This window comes from Prosopis cineraria, unplaced genomic scaffold, assembly GCF_029017545.1.
Source record: "Prosopis cineraria cultivar Desert tree isolate PC_DT_omini unplaced genomic scaffold, ASM2901754v1 PC4, whole genome shotgun sequence".
NCBI classification, from domain to species: Eukaryota; Viridiplantae; Streptophyta; class Magnoliopsida; order Fabales; family Fabaceae; genus Prosopis; species Prosopis cineraria.
Window position 1 is genome coordinate 5,223,251 of NW_026555335.1, and position 17,711 is coordinate 5,240,961.

At 35.0% G+C, this 17,711-nt stretch overlaps 2 protein-coding genes across 2 annotated transcripts; both read left to right on the forward strand.

The window, feature by feature from the left end:
- Window positions 1-3,151: 3,151 nt before the first annotated feature.
- On the forward strand, window positions 3,152-4,455 carry LOC129309555 (repetitive proline-rich cell wall protein-like). The gene has a single exon (XM_054951168.1). The coding sequence runs from the start codon at window positions 3,189-3,191 to the stop codon at window positions 4,272-4,274; it is 1,086 nt and encodes a 361-aa protein (XP_054807143.1). The 5' UTR covers window positions 3,152-3,188; the 3' UTR covers window positions 4,275-4,455.
- Window positions 4,456-14,875: 10,420 nt separating this feature from the next.
- LOC129308396 (repetitive proline-rich cell wall protein 2-like) lies at window positions 14,876-17,505 on the forward strand. Its single transcript, XM_054949504.1, has 3 exons — window positions 14,876-14,947; window positions 15,103-15,183; window positions 16,859-17,505. Exons 1-3 carry the CDS (start codon window positions 14,876-14,878, stop codon window positions 17,294-17,296), a joined length of 591 nt encoding a protein of 196 aa, XP_054805479.1. The 3' UTR covers window positions 17,297-17,505.
- The last annotated feature ends 206 nt before the right edge of the window (window positions 17,506-17,711 follow it).

The window sequence follows — 17,711 nt, forward strand, 5'->3', positions numbered from 1 at the left end:
TGCAGACTTCTTGGTCCTCAATAGGTACTTATTTTGAGGCTCTAGGCTATGCATCCCTTGCACTTTAATGCATGATTTTCTCATCTAGGAGTTACATACTAGCAGTTTATCTGGACATTTTGGTATTAAAAAAACTATAGCCTTGGTAAAGGATAGGTTTTATTAGCCCTCCCTCAAACAAGACGTTGTGTGGATCTTAGCTCAATGTAGCACATGCCATACTGCTAAGGCAAAAAAAACAAAAGAAATACAGGGTAGTATACGCCCTTACCAATTCCTGAGGCACCCTGGAAGGATATTAGTATGGACTTTGTATTAGGTTTGCCTAAGACAGTTTGAGGGCACGATTCGATTTTAGTTGTCATCGATTGATTCTCGAAAATAGCTTATTTCATACCATACAGCAAGACCAACGATGCCTCCCATCCTGCTAAGCTATTTTTTTAAGAGATTATTTATCTTCACGGGTTACCGACTTCTTTTGTTTTGGATAAGGATATCAAATTTGTTAGTTACTTTTGGAAGACCCTTTGGAAGTTCTTTAGTATCGAATTAAAGTTCTCCTTTGCTTTTCATCCTCAAACCAATGGTCAAATGAAAGTAACTAATCATAGTTTAGGTGACTTGCTCAGAAGTCTAGTCGGTGATAAACTGGGAAGTTAGGATTTAGTATTATCGGTCACAGAGTTTGCCTATAATAATTCAGTCAATCGGTCCACTGGTAGGAGTCCATTTCAGGGGTACAACCCCAAACAACTAATTGACCTCTTACCCATCCCTTTTACAACCTATACATTTGAATCAGCTGAAGCTTTTGCCCATCGCCTCCACAACCTTCATCCTGAGATTAGGCGTAAGTTAGCAATGAGTAATGATGCATATAAATTAGCTGTCAATGCACACCATCGTTCCCAAGAATTTAATGGTAGAGACTACGTTATGGCTCACATACACCCAGAGCGCTTCCCGAGAAATTCTCTCAAGAAGTTACATGCTTGTGCTTTTGGCCCTTTTCGCATTGCAAAAAAAAAAACTAGAGCCCAATGCTTATTTGTTAGATTTACCTCCAAATATGTCTATCAATCCAATATTTAATGACGAGGATCTTGTTCATTATTGGGGTACTTTTGAGCCCCTCCTTTTACTTTCTAATGACTCTACAGGTACACAACCCCAACATGCCCTAATTCCATCATTACCTATTATTATGCCACCTACCGATACAACTGATGCTGTCATAGATGAATAGACAATTATCACTCAAGCAGGTCCCATCCAATGATACCTTGTCCGTTGGAAGGGTCATTCAGATTTAGATGCCACATGGATCATTGCAGAGGAGTTTTGCACCATTGACTCCACTTTGTTCAACAACTACTAACTATTTACCTCTCCAGTGGAGAGCTCTTTCAATCAAGGAAAAATGATGAGAATTGTATTTGATTTGATTTAGAGTATTAAGATTTGATTTAATATCTAGGGATTATTATTATTTATTTAGTATCTTATATTTATTTTATCTTTAAGTATTATCTTAAATAAAATAAGATATCTAGCCTAACTAGATACCTTATCTTCATCTTTTATATTATGATTTAATTTAAATTCAAATTTATTATTATTTTATTAATTTTAGGGCTCTATAAATTGTTCTAGGATTCTTCCATTATATTCACTTTTTGATATTTAAATAAGAGTTATATAATTTTTTCCCTCTCCTCCCCTTTCTCTTCCCTCTCCCCCCCTTTTCTCTTCCTTGTTTCGCATCAAATGGCTTTTGCTGCTTTAGGAAGTTTCGCTGCAAGAGGGCTATTACTGTAAGTCTAACTGCTACCGCCTATATATTTTGTGTTTTTTCAAGATCCATCGCAAAAGACAATTTAAACGATAAGCTGAAGAAAAGTCATGTAGCTGGAAAGCGGTGTCAAGGGTCATGATGGAATAATAATAATAATAATAATGTATACACCCCCTTTAGAGTAGTGCAAAAGAAAAAAATAACTGTAAAAAAGCTATCTCATCTTGGGTTCAATATAATATTTGATTCTACATGATCATCAGAAAATATATTAAAAAATTACACCTTGCCCCCAAATGTTAAATTATTTAAATCCCTCACTGTAAATGGTTGGTATATAAGCAAATAATTACATCATCCGACGTTAGATCTCCTAAAATTTTTATACAATCATTATATTTTGATAAATGATAATATCAGTTTAATATATTATTAAATGTTCAATGCCTGCAAAACCAAATTTGAAACCACGTACGGAAGCGAAGATATCACTAAAAAAATTTATTCGCAAGACATCAATACCTGAATACACTTGATATTTTGATTCAGAGACACTCTTATTAGGAAATATGAATCAGATAGTCTGGGGTGTGGACGAAAAGACAGTCATAAAATTCAACGAAGATGGGGGGCCAAAAAACAAAAAACAAAAGGACTAGTACATATATATAACAAAAACTGTCTCAATCGTTAACTGCCAAAGGGTGAAGACGTGAAGTCACCTGGACAAGGCGTTTCGTATGCTATATTTTGTAAAGAAACATTGCACTCGGCCTTGCGTGTACGGTGTGACAATAATCTAAATCCAATGTAAAATCAAACTATGCTCTTCTATACATATAGATAGAGATCCAGCTCAGTTTTCAAGTTCTTGCAGTTTAATTTCGCCAGAGCTCATTACTGCTGTTTTTGGTTACATCTTACTCCTTCAAGGTATAACAACAATAATATATACACAAGATTCTTCGCATCGCGTTGCCGGATATGGATTCCTTCTCTCTTTTCAGTGTGAAGTAGAAAGCCAGCAGTTTCACCGGAATAATTAACAGATATTTATGTAGGAACTAGAGCACTTTCATGCATAGGCTTTGAAATGACACATGAATCGTCGAATGAAATCGGGTCTAATTTTTCTAACACATCTAAATCACTAATTTTCCCCCAAGTTGCAATCTCAACACTAGCGGATTGTGGTCATGATTAGATCAGAATGTCGTGGAGATATCTCAAATCCCACCAAATCTGATTGACTTTTTCGTCTTTGCAGTGTCAGTAAATAATAAAATATCTGACATAGAGAGCCTTCTCGCCGACATAGGCGGCATGATGGCCACTATAAGTAGATGCTAACATCGTTTGGAGCGGTTAACACAGGACAACGTCGTACACAATGTCGTACCTGCACTTGTCACTGCTTCTGCTTGGGGTGGCAAGCTTCACTACTCCAAGCTTCGGTAACTACTACTACGAGCCTCCCACATATTCCCCTCCACCCGTTGAGGAGCCACCCATTTACAGGCACCCACCCATTGAGAAGCCACCGCCAGTGTATGAGCCGCCTCCCACTTACCGGCCACCATTCGAAAAGCCGCCAATCTACGAGCCGCCTCCTTTCGAGGAGCCACCACCCCTTCATAAGCCACCATTTGAGAAACCTCCCATGTATGAGCCTCCTCCACTGGAGAAGCCACCACCTATTTACAGGCCTCCTCCTCATGTTTACCACCCACCAATTGAAAATCCACCCACTTACGAGCCCCCTCCGCATGAGAATCCCCCAACTTATGAGAGGCCACCTCCTATTCACAGACCTCCTCATGAGAAGCCCCCGCCTGTCCACAAGCCACCAATTGAAAAACCACCGGTTTATGAGCCTCCTCCACATGAGAAGCCGCCACCAATTCACAAACCACCTCATGAGAAGCCACCAGTTTATGAGCCTCCTCCACATGAGAATCCACCACCCATTCACAAGCCTCCGCATGAGAAGCCCCCACCTGTTCACAAGCCACCAGTTTATGAGCCTCCTCCGCATGAGAACCCACCAACTTATGAGCCGCCTCCTTATGAGAAGCCACCGCCCATTCACAAGCCTCCACATGAGAAGCCTCCACCAACTGAAAAACCACCAACTTATGAACCTCCTCCTTATTATGAGAAACCACCACCCATTCACAAACCGCCATTTGAAAAACCACCTATTTATGAGCCTCCACCTACTCACAAACCGCCAATTGAGAAGCCGCCGGTTTACGAGCCTCCACCATTTGAAAAGCCACCACCGTTCCACAAGCCCCCAGTTTATGAGCCCCCTCCGTATAAGAATCCACCAATTTATGAGCCACCACCCATTCACAAACCACCATTTGAAAAACCACCATTCTATCAACATCCCCCCATTGAAAAACCTCCGACTTACCCACAGCCACCCTATGGCCATTACCCCAAGCACCCTCCGTCAAAGAGTGCTCCTTGATGCCATCATCATTTTGTTTGCTATAAATAAGATCTTTCAAATGTGATGTTTTGTTTTAATTTCATGTCGGGTGAGGTTTTATGTTTGTACTTGTTGTACTATCATGTTGCTCTCTAGAACTGTAAAATATGAACGACTGTGCGCTTCAAATTGAATAAAGATGTTAAGTTTCTTGTTTAAAGGCACATCTATATATATGTTGCATGCGTTAACGTTATGCACCACGTAAAACGTGGAAAGGGTTTGAAGAGAAATAAAATGTGTGCATGGCTATTTTTTTATTACGACTAAAAGTCTCATGGTGACATATGCTTGGCGTATTCGATATTATTTTTAAGTTAATATTACTAAGAAGAGACAACCATAATTTGATAAAGAGCAACGATATATGCCAAAAAGTGTAAAAGAATAGTTTTTCTTATTTATTAAATTAACCACGCATCAAATTAAAATGGGACAGTCAAATATTCTTTTATAAATGATAATTTAGATTTTACATTTTTAATGGATGGATGGTTTTACGAAGGAATTTCTTTGCGATGTTTTAAAAGCTAGTAGCTAGGTTGGATTAGCCTTTATGTTTATAAATGTGAATGCATACGGTGTATGTATTTAAGAAGAAATAAAAATATAAGGTAAATATTAGGTCAAAGCTGAGAGATGTGGATAATATATCTTTAAGTTTATTTGTTACGCTCGTTTTAGTCATGGGAATATGAGTTAAGAAAAGTAAGTGTTGATGCGCACGGGCCAGGGTTTATGAAAAGGCCAAGTCTAAAAATGGGTGAAGTCCGTGAAAGTTATGAGAATTTTGCAATTGATGATCAAAATATTTAGGAATTGTTTTATTTTATTTTCAATCTTTATTTTTGAAAACTATTTTATAAATTAATTTTTAAAAATAGACTAAAAATTTTTTTGATTATATTTATTTAAAAACAATTTGAATTTTAAAAACTTATTATTAAAATAATTCTTTTGAATTCCACCATCAATCACCATTAGTCATTATTGTCTTTTATCACCTCTATCGTCGTTGCCACTAGTCATCGTTGACCATCATCTTTAGTCACTCCGAGCTACCATTACATATTGACTGCCATTGATGATGATAATGAACAATGATTGATGATGGCGGCAATGATTATTAGTGGTAAGTCAATAGTGACCAAAATTGGTTAGTTAACAGCAAGTGGCAACTGCTGGTAATTTGGTGCTTAACTTATTGATAACAATCAATACTGGTTGCCATTAGTGATGGCTAATAATAGTGTTCAATTACAATGACAAGCGGGTCTATGACGACCCCTAATGGCAACTAGTAATGAAAGCTAGTGGTAACAGACAACAATAGGTAGTGGCAATAGATGTCAGCTAAGGTATCATGTTCGGTAATATGGGAAGACTTTTTTTTATCATCATCCACCACCATTTTACAATAAAGTGGGGATTGATTATAAGAACAAAAATGACCATGGTTAACAAAAGCACGACTTGCAAGTAAATGAACATAACAATAACTTCTCTAAAAATAAAGTCTAAAGAAATAAAGCCAGTTCTATATAAAAGAAATCTAGCACTTTTTTAAAGTATCAAAATTTAAAAGCAAAAAGTAAAAACATTTTTTTGCAATCACGAACGCGCCGACGCAGAGAAGCATATAACAACTATAGAGAAGTTCTCCGGCTCCTTGTACAAATTAAAATTTGCAGGGCGATAAATATATCATCAGCAATTTTACAAATTTTGGTAGTCCTGCCATTCCAACAAGGAATAACCAAAAACAAAAAAGAAAAAGGAGGGTCATAATTGATATATGGGGCCCATTTATATGTTGGATCCAGTTAACATGGGTAAAGCCCAATGAACTCTCGAACTTTCCATTTTTTCTAACAAAATACTTTCAAACTTTGTCCAAAAAGTTGCTTTCCAACTTTGAACCTAAAGCTTTGGTCAAAAACAAAAACAAAAAAAACCTTGAACCCAAAGCAATTGTAATTAATCAACAATAATGTTGATCCCCAAAAGAGAGAGAGATAAAAAAAAAAAAAACACCTTGCCCCTTCAATGCACAAATGGACATGGGCACAAAATAACACCACGTGTTAATTCAAAATTTAAGTTTTTGAATTTTTTTTATTATTATATGTTTCTTTTGTCTCAATTTATGAGACACTTTTAGTTAAAATTACATATACTAATAAAACTTATTAAATATACTATATAATAACATATTTTTAAAACAAAAATATAAACTTATTAAATTGCTCTTCATTTAATACTTTATTTGTGAAAGAATATTAAAGAGATGGAATATAATGAGAAGGATAATATTAAAAAATATTATTAATAAAACATTATTTTATCAAAGTATCTTATATTTTTTAAAGCAAAATATCCCCAAAAGTGTCTTACAATTTGAAACATAAGCAGTATTAATTATTAAACTTAACTTTATTTAAATCACAGTTGAACAAGCTAACACAAATATATCCATGCATGTAATTTGAATTTTTTAGAAAAAAAAAGGATCAAGTTAAGACAACTGGTTTTTATTTAGGCCTGACAAAAGTCAAACGTGGTCCATTAGTAGTATAAGATATCCAATATATATACCAAATAATTAAATAAATAAATAAAAGAACGAATGTTACTAAATGCATAAATAAATTATTATTCCTTCAAAAAAAATTGAATTTTTTTTATGGTTAGGTATTGAATACTCGCTAAGTCGCTATAGACAAGCAAGTTTTTGCAATTTTAAGTTATTGTCAGTCAGTAAGGTAGCTAGAGATACATCGGCAGAAATTTTTCAACAATATATTTCGAGTATTTTCCTAAAAAAAAAAAAAATTGGTTTCGTCAAATACACAGTTTAATTATCTGTACTTAAGAATATAGATTCCATCCTTTGGGAAAGTGCATGGTCCTCGAGATTCGCTTGGTTTGCTCTGTTTAATCAGAGAATTGGTGGGATCCGTATAACATACAAAGTCTTGCGAGTGAGGGATTACTGAACAAAAGAAAGAAAACATTTCTTTTTCAAGAGAAACACAAAATCATCCTTATAATAAATGTCCGAATTCCCCTGGTTGAATTATTGCTACTAAATAATTAGATATTTTCATACAAAAAATAATTCTTTATGGCTGATAAACAAAACACGGCCAGTTCAGAAAAGTCATCTGTGCAATTGGTCCATGATCTTACTAACCACGATTTTTCGAGAAAAACATGTTGCTAAATATTGTTATTTAAAGGACAAATTAGGTACAGAAGATAAACACGATTAGAAAAACCTTAAATTAAAGTGGGAAAACTCTGAAAATGACAGACAATGGAGCCGAATTAGTTGAACAGTGAAGGTCACCGCTTTTTTTTTTTCCGGCCGTTCTCTTTTTTTCTCATCAAGTAGGCTAGCGATCAGCTAGAGTTAACGAGGCCTTGTGCAAGTGGGACAGACCCCCTCTTTAGTCAAGCAAAATAGGAGATTCACACCCACTGGGGGGTTGGGGGGGTCCAGTTAACAACATGAATTCATTCTGCCAATCACGAGCCTGTCTAGGTGAGAAATCCGCACAAGTATTGGCCACCAGAGAAGCATGGTGTATGCTATAGTCACAGCGAACACTAATAAGCTCGTGCGCTTCAGATGTGTCCTTGGAAAAGGGATGATCACCATTAACACTTCTATACATTGAGGTTAATCGCACCCAGGGAATCCATGTAAATCCTAGCCTTTTAATTTCTATGTTCAGACAACGACATAAATTCAAACGACCTTTATTGACTTTGATCTCGGTAATGGCTATCGTCATATATCCCAAATTTTCCATCAATCCATGTACCCATTCACCAGAAGCATCTCAGGCCAGACCACCGCATGAAGCACTGTTTTGCAGATTGAGGGACGCATCTACCTCGACTGGAACAGTGTGAGGGGGAGGAGGCGACCCTCTGTGAGAAGAGGAATCTCCCATGTCAGGTCCCTGCATTGTGAGATGTCCAAAGTCACCTTCTTCCACTAATCTCCTTCGGCAAGCATGAATGATGTCACTGTCATTATTATTAGTTCTCTCAAAGATATCTCTGCATTTGTTAGTCTAGATAAGCCAACAGATATTTCCAAGTACTTTTGTCCAGGGCCAATGTCGGAAATTTCTACCATTACTTTGATGTGTGGCATTCATCGTACTCATTCCTACAAGCTGCGTAAGAAAAATGGTCATAATAAACCGGGTTTATGATATCCTTTCATATTACTTTTGCTCTCACACAATCTCTCAAAATAGGCATTATACTCTCATCACATTTGCACTTTAAAGGGCACTAGGCATCAACAATGATTCCTTTCTCCACTCACAGGAGGTGACTAGGAAGTCTTCCATGAAGGACCTTCTAGAAGAAAATTTTCAATTTTTAAGAGAGTGACCACATCGACATGCATCTCTAGATCCTACTATTAGTAATAGTTGTATTACCTTCCAAAAATTTATAAGCTACTCTAACCAAGAACCTACTATCACTGACAGACTACCACTAGAACATATCATTATGCCAGTTCAATTGAGGTTTAACAAAGACAATTTTATTAATGATATTCATAGAAAATTATCTCCCTAATTTATGTTTGTTCCAAATACCAGAAAGGTGTACGAAGTCAAACTCTGATCATTTGTAGTCACATACTTAATAAGAGGTTGTTGAAGAGGAGCCCAATAATTCCACAAGAATTTTATAGTGGTGTCGTTGTTGATTTTCTTATGCACCCCTTGCAAAGTGTCCCACAAATTTGAAATGTTATGCCAAACATGAGAAGTCAAGTTCTACTTTTCAACCGCAATAATTTCATCTTCACCATAATTGTACTTAGCTTTAATGCATTAGACCTTTAGACAGTTAGGTCTAGTGATAAGCTCCCAATACAATTTAAAGATGAAAGCTTGATTTTGCAACACAAGGTCTTTAATCCCAAGCCCCCCTTACAAATTTGTGCCCTTTGACTGTGTTCCAAGAAATCAAATGCTTCTTTCTCCTATTATCATTGTTAGTCCACAAGAAGTTTCTACTATGCTTCTCCATCTCCTTGAGAACATGCTTAGGAATAAGCATGGTTCGTATGAAATAAGAGGGGAGGGATGAGAGGACAAATTTAATCAGGACTGTCTAACTAGCCATGCTAAAAAAAGAACATTTCTAAGAGGAAAGTCTATGTCAAACCTTCTAAAGGATGGGTAGAAACATACCTTTGTGAATCCTTTTATGTAATAAAGGGACACCCAAGAACTTACTAAGGTTCGGAGTAAGGCCCACTCCAAGCATTTGACTCAATTCGAGCACGCATTAGATGCACACTCTCTTCGAGCAAAAGAGTTTAGTCTTATTGAGGTTCATTCCATGACTAGAAGTTCTACAAAATACCTTTATGACCTTTTTAATTAACGTCACCTATCTAATAGAAGCTTTAAAGATAAGAGTAACATATCATTAGCAAAGAAGAGATGAGAAATGGAAGGCCCTATTGAAATTTTAAAGGGTTTCCACCTCTTCTGTTAGCAAAGGTAATGGACCAACATGCCCAATCTCTCCATAAAAAAGAGAAAAATATAGGGGTTGAGGGGGTCTCCTTGATGATGCCCCTGGAAGGCTTAAACTCAATAGAGTGATCCCCATTATAGTAACTCTCATAATGGCAGTAGTGATACAGGCCATGATGAACCTAGTTGGATTATTTTTTAACCCCATGCTTCTAAGAGTATCTTCAATGAAGGACCATTATGCCTATTATAAGCTTTCTCCAAATTCAATTTCTTGTATCCTTTGTATCTCTTTGGGTTATGCATAGTATGGCCTCTTAAGTAATCATAATGCTATTGCTACTTTGTCGGCCTACTATGAAGCTACATTGATTTTGCTTAGTAAAAAAAATTAAGTTAATTCTTCAAGCAATTGGCTATAATCTTGGTAACAATTTTCAAACTCATTTAGAAGGAAATGTGTCTAAACTCCTTTAAAGAAGTAGGTTGCTCCACTTTTAAAATCAGGTAAAAATCAATCTGGTTAGTACTTTCCTCAAGCGAGGGATTTGAAAAGATATATTTAATAAAACTACAAAGCTTCCCTTAATTAGATTCCAATTCTCTTTAAAAAGTTAGGTCATAATGCCATTAGGTCCAAGAGCTTTAAAGGTGCCCATAGAAAAAATTGCCTCCTTTATTGAAAGATCTTTGTGAATATAAAAAATGTCTTAAGTCATAGAATGGAGGAAAAGAACTAGGCATGGTTCTAAGATCAGCAACATCTCCCTCTTTGGTATAAAGATTCTTAAAGAAGTCTCCTGCCATATCTTTAAGGCTATTCTGATCCAAAATCCCATCTCTTTGTTCATTCTTTAAAGCTTTGATTCTTTTTTTCATTCTCATAATGACTGTAGAAGCATGAAAGAATCTAGTATTTTTATCTCCCCACTTCAACCACTTATATCTAGATTTTTGAAACCAGATGAGCTCCTCTTGAGCTAGATTTTTGTGGTAATCTTTCCATAGCTTACCTGCTAGTTTCCTCAAGCTATTTTTATCATTCCTAGATCGAGCCTTATCAATTCTGTCAAGACGTTTGATGATTTCTCTCTTCCTTTGTGGGATACTCCTAATGGCTTGATCAATCTACTTAGTTGTAATGGTTAGGAACTAGGTAGCTCCTTCCTTATTTATAGTCTCTACCTTCCCAACTTTGTTTAACTACCTCTTTAAAATCTAACTCAATGACCTAAGCAGAGTTATAAGTGAATCTACATTTATGGGAACCCCTAAAACTACTTGAATATTAGAGAAAAACCAGAATGCAATGATTCAACTTAAATTTGCGTAGGTTAGAGGTTTTAAAGTGAGGGAAGTTAAGAGACCATTAGGTATTTCTAAAGATCTAGTCAAGTTTCTCCTTCATACCCTCTTTTTCCCAGGTAGGTGATCTCCCACCACTAGAATATCAAGAAGACCTATAACATCAAGTCAATTATTGAAGAGATACATGCTTAAAACATTTGCAGCACAGCCTTCACATTTATCAAAAGGAGAATAAAAAGCATTAAAGTCTCTTAAAAAGATCCAAGGGTCATCAATGGTAGAGGTAAGAGCTTTCCATTGATCTAAAGGCTAAGCTGGCTAGGTTCATGTAGTTCACATTAAATAAAAGAACCAAGGAAATTTTCTTGAAAGGCTAATTTGGTAACAAAATAATGGAGAATTTAGGTGCTCAACCAAAGATAATTGACATTAAACTTAGGGCCATTCCAAGGCACAAGAATCCTACCTACAAAACCCGTTGCTTCAACTCTTATCTAATAAGAGAAACTGAATTTACAAACAACACAATTAGCTTTATGGCCATTTATTTTAGTCTCAAGCAAACATAAAATATCAATCTTACATTTACAAGCAATATCCTTAATCAGGTTTGGGATGCCTTTCTTCCGACACGCTAGCAATTCCAAGAAGCTAAAATCATAAAAACCAAAGTAAAGGAAGAAAGAAACACACTTATCGCTCATGTGACCTTTTTTAACCCAAAGTCCTCTTTTACATTAAGCAGATTTTTTCTTTTATATTTCTCCCCATTAAAGTCTTCGCATGTTTGCTAGGACATATTTGATCCAAAGGTTTTGGAGGGTCAAATTTCAATTAGTTTCCCCCATCTTGGATCCTCAATGGGCCTGGAGGATTTTAGCACAAGTCATTAAGCCCAACTTTCAAGATTCTCACAGCTATAGACTTTACCTCTAGTTTGGGCTTGTCTTAATTTCAACCCACATAGGAATTATTGTGATTGATTGCCAAATAGATTCATTAGTTAGTCTTAGGTGTCTTGTGTGTAACTATTAGCCTAGGTCTAAAATTTCTTAGGCTCTTGTTGCCATTTAAATCTTTTTCTTTCCCCATTTTGCTCATATTAATGATAACATTCTCTTTCTCATGCATGCTTGCAAATCTGAGGTAAAAAGTTCCTCTTTTGATTTGGTGAACTAACCTTTATCTGTAGGCTCCTTTTGCCTTTCTACACCTCTAATCCACTAAGTGTCTAAATGTGATAGGGTGTCATTTGTTAACATATCTCTTATTTCCTTTTTCATGCCAATCTTCATATTTTCATGTTCTTGAGCGACCTCCTCCATATCTGCTAATGCATTGAAGTGGGACTGTGAGATTTCCTTACTTTTTTGTTTGAGCTCTCTTTCTTTTCCTTTCCTCTAATATGGCCTCTCCCTTTTGCCTTCTTTCGTCCTTGAGAAGCGAGGATTAAATGGTTTTGGTGGTAGCATCCACATATTGAGGATGTTGTCATCATCTTCTTGCTTCTTCTCCACCATTAAATTCGATGAAGTATGACCATAAAGTAGTCTTTCCCACCATCAGATCTATATACCAGTCTTCCCCATAGTGTTATTATAGGAATCAAAAAATGGGTCCCATCTTTGGACAATAACACAACTTTGTTGAATCATCTATGGATCTTCACAAACCACTTTCCTATATTGGGCTTTCCATTTTTCACCATCAATAAAGCAATTACTGATGTAATTATTTGGTAAGTCAATGATCTCAAACTCAAGAATCCCCAAAATTCTATGAAGTTGATTTTAGATAGATGAGAGGGTCATCTTCTTCTTAAGTATAATAACTATTAAAGCAAACTTCCAGGGCCTATTCTTGAAAATCATTGTTTGTCATTGGAATCACTAGGTAGAGCTTCATCAATTCTTTTATCTCTTCTATTAGCTCATGCAGTTTCCATAAAATATGATTAACATCCTTAAAGATATCATCTTCTTCATTAAAGCATCATTTGCAATGCCATTGAAACTAAGCAAAGAGTCACGGTATGATTCCTTTTTGGAAGGTCTTTGTCGCTATCTATCTCCATTAGTTCTTTATTAGTTTGTTTTCACCCTCTAGTTCTTAAGTTTCTGCAACTACTTCTGGTGTTTCAAGGATTTCTTCCTCTTCATTATCCATATGATCGTCCATGATGGAGTCCCCCTTGGTCTAGTGGTTCATTGTTTTATAGCATGGTTTTTCTTTTTTCTTTTTTTCCTTTCCATTTTTTGGTTGTAATGTATCTGCCAACCGATATGTAGGTTGCTTGTGAAGGCTAATCATGTCCCAACTCATGAGAAATCCCTTAAGCATCGAACCTAAGAGAGAGAAAACCTAATAACCCCATCTAAAAAATTATCCCTTCTCAAGCCATTCTTTGAAAGCCATTGTTATAATTGATCTAAGTCTTGATTACTATCTTGTTTTTGTTGTAGAAATTAACAATCTCCAACCTCCACATATCATTTGTTTTGGATCAAAAAAAAATTTGATTTATTTTTAAATAATTGGGTGACTAAAATGAATACTCCATCTGTATTGTAATAGAAGTTATTATTAATTAATTTACAATTTTAAAAGATAAATTAAAACATTCATCTTTGTAAAATTGTCACGTCTTTTCAATGATACCATTGAGTGGAATAATATTGACAAAAATAACTAAATGAAATAAATACGACATTTAGCTATTCAAAACACTCTTATTAATTAATTAATTAAAATATAATAATGTAAGAGTATAATTAGGAAGTAATATATAAAAGCTACCTTTTTTTTGGCCAAAAATATATAAAACCTATCTAATATCCTATATTTTAATTCAAGTAAGATTTTTTAAAAAAAAATGTCATACACTATCGTCTAGAGGGAGTATTTAAGAACATAATTTAATTTTTTATTTTTTAATTATGTTTTTTTAAAAAACACAAATAGAATCATTTGCATACATTTTATCTTTTAATTAGTCAAAAATACCATTTTTGTTATATGTAGTGTTGGAATTTGGGACTTCAATTATTATTATTATTATGATACTCATACAACATATTCCCTCCATTTAAAAATATAAGACATTTTTAATCGAATTTCACCCCAATAAAATAGTTACCTATTTTTTAACTAACTCTATCTTTTTATATTTATCCCTATTAAACACCCTACAATATATATAAAGTCATTATTAATAGGGACATTTTTAAAAAAGATAATGATTACACCTTAAAAGACTAAAAATATTTTATATTTTTTAACATTCAACTCCTAAAAAATGTTCTATATTTTTAAACGAGGGGAGTATTTAATTAAAATATAATTAAAAAATATATAATTTTTTGAAGATATGAAAATTTACTTAACTTTTTAAATAGTTAATAATAATAATAATAATACTCTGTATTGCAATCCTGAAGTAGATTAAAGAATAGGCTCATCACAACTCAATAAATGAAGATTTAATGATGAGAAAACGAGTCGTAAAATAAAAAAATGAAAAGTCACCGACACTCTCTCCGCCTCCTCACTCTTCAACCTCGAGCACAACTCAGTGACCCAACTGATGTGACTTCGAATGCGCCTCTGTCTCTCTCTCTCTCTTTGCCTCTGCGTCTGTCTCTGTGTGTGTGTGTCTGTGTGTGCGTATGATAACACCAACTGGACTTAGCCTGCATTGCCATGTCAGTGTGAACGTAATTAAATTTTTACAATTATTCCATGGTCAAATAGTCAAGGATGTGTCGATATGTCAATCGCTACCTTGCCCCCACCATATCACGTACGGATGCAACCCCGGAGAAAACAACTGTTAGGTTTAAAATAAGGAGAATTTCACTCGCACCCTCAAAATGAACTTATTTACTGCTGAGAGAGTCCAATATATTCTAAAAACTACATTGCAAGCCCAAAGATCCTTTACTAAAATAAATTTTTAGATATCAGTTATCAAAATGCTCTTGCAGGCTGCTATCACTGGTGGCTGGACCACTGAAACTCCAACATTAGCAACAATGGCCGAAAAACAGAGAAGCAAGGGTATATTGGTAATTAAAATATAAAATTTGTTACATTGAAGGACCTTATGTCTGCCATGCATTTTCAAACTTCATTAGCCCTAACAGAAAATTAGTTCATTTTCAGAACATTGAGTGAAAGTTTTCCTTTAAAATCTTGAATTAATAACATTCAAATTTTTAATAATTTTAAAAAAATGAGTTCAAAATTTTGATTGCAAATATAAAAAATTTCAGTCACGATATAATAATTATATTTAAAATTTAAATGTTTTATCTATAATTAAAATTTTAAAATTTGCAACTGTGTCTTGAATGATATTTTATTTTTTAATAAGAAAATTTATTGATGCTCAATTGTTACTAATTCAATTTTTTAAGAGTGAGAGTCTTTTAAAATCTTGGGAGAATGACAAATAAAAACTTTGTAAGGATATTAATATTAACTTATTTTTTTTAACATTCACATTTTTAAATTTTAATATTTTTTATTATGTTTCAATATTAACATTTTTAATTTAATATTAATATTTTTATAACTTCATTACTTGTCATTCTCTCTAAAATCTTATTTTTGTTATCTTTTTTGGTTTATTCAATATATGACTGATCTGATAGGGATATAGACCGGTTGCTTTTTGACCACGTCGTTCTTCTTCACACCTACGGTCGGCACGTGGAATGGAAGCGTGTGTGATTACTGAAGGGATCGTCGTCCGTGTCTGTTCAATAATTCAATAAATAATTTTTGAAATCTCAACCACCCTCGACCGAAAATGATCACTAGCCACTTGCTCCGCGAATTTCCTTTTTTTTTTTTTTTTTTTGTTGAAGATCTAAATAAGTTGAAATCAAGGGGCGCATGAGACTGTCGGATCGGACGGAGAGGGTCCATGATGCCAGTTGTTCTAACTATTATTATTTGCAATATTTTATATCATTTTTATTTATTATAGTTAGTGGACAAGTTGCTTTTGATTCCCAAAAAAAAAAAAAAATCAAATTCATTTTTACTGAACAAACCCCAGCTAGTAAGCACTTATCATTATATTTCCTCAACCGTGCGATCAGCCAAAAACCAAAATATAATTTCTATCCCCCCACCCACACACACACACACACACACACACACAATATTCTTATATAATCAACTAGTTTATTTTAAAAAAAAAATGCGCCAAACATAGTCTGCAATTAGAGCTACACATGCATTCACATTTGAATTTAAGTACAATTCATTCAAAATATCTTCATCGCTAATAAAAGTAAGTTAGATGTGAAAAAGAAAATTCCATATATCTCCGTCTGCAGTCCATGTTAATAATATTAACTCTGCAAAGAGGATAATCATCGAATTTTCAATTGTCCACATACATGCATGGAGAAATTCATGGAGTTCACACCCACCAGCTCCGACTTTATTTATTATTATTTTATGTTTATTAATTTTATGTTGATATTAAAATTACTTGGACCCACAGCATCTCTCCACCGACTCCCCTCCCTCGTTCTTCTTTAAATTGGAGTTCATGCTCTGTCATTTGCACCATCAACGCAGGCCCTGTTCAACAATGTCCTCTAAACACTTGTTAGTGTTCCTCATCGGGGTGGTGTTTCTCACCACCTCCACCTTCGCAAATTACCATCAACCTCCTACCTATAAGCCACCAAAAAAACCTCCTGTGTACAATCCACCACCAATTGAAAAGCCCCAATCTATAAGCCTCCTGTAGAAAAGCCACCAATTTATAAGCCACCCATTGAGAAACCACCTATCTACAAGCCTCCAATTGAAAAACCACCGGTTTACAAGCCTCCAGTTAAAAAACCACCCGTTTATAAGCCTCCGGTTGAGAAACCACCCGTCTATAAGCCACCTACTTACAAGCCACCTGTTGAGAAACCACCCGTTCACAAACCACCTACTTACAAGCCTCCTGTTGAGAAGCCCCCCGTCTATAAGCCACCTGTTGAGAAGCCACCCGTCTACAAGCCACCTGTTTACAAGCCCCCAGTAGAAAAGCCTCCGACTTATAAGCCCCCAGTTGAAAAATCACCAGTTTATAAGCCACCTATGGAGAAACCACCAAGCTATCAACCACCACCTTATGGTCACCATCCTCCATCCACGACCACAAACTAAGTATCCCGTGATTTTTACCGTATTTTGGTGCTCAAAAAATAAAAGCATGTTTTCTCTTAGTTTATGACCCGTTGTTCTTTTGTATCTTATCTTTTACGACTTACCTTTGCCTTTCTGGTGTGTATCGTGCATGGCTGTTATGGCTACAGACAAATTATAGTCTCCCAATTATTGGTCATCTATAATAAAGCTGTCTGACTTTGGCCACCTTTCCACTTCTATTTATCACTATATATTTTAGTAGCTATGATTTGGAGCATAAAATCTCACTTACGATCTCGTCGTAGCAATTGCCATTCACGTTACTTATTACGTACAATTTACAGATGCTTGCTTGTTAAATTTCCCTAATTCATTTCATTTGTCGTACTTGACAGCAGTTAAATTCATTTTATCAAGTCAAAATTTATATGGA

What these genes read in the sequence shown, in the direction of transcription:
- LOC129309555 (XM_054951168.1), top strand. Translation starts at nt 3,189, where the DNA reads ATGTCGTACCTGCACTTGTCACTGCTTCTGCTTGGGGTGGCAAGCTTC.
- LOC129308396 (XM_054949504.1), top strand. Translation starts at nt 14,876, where the DNA reads ATGTGTCGATATGTCAATCGCTACCTTGCCCCCACCATATCACGTACG. An exon ending in CAACCCCGGAGAAAACAACT is followed by an intron (nt 14,948 to 15,102) that starts GTTAGGTTTAAA and finishes ATGCTCTTGCAG; the next exon opens with GCTGCTATCACTGGTGGCTG. An exon ending in AGAGAAGCAAGGGTATATTG is followed by an intron (nt 15,184 to 16,858) that starts GTAATTAAAATA and finishes ACCACCAATTGA; the next exon opens with AAAGCCCCAATCTATAAGCC.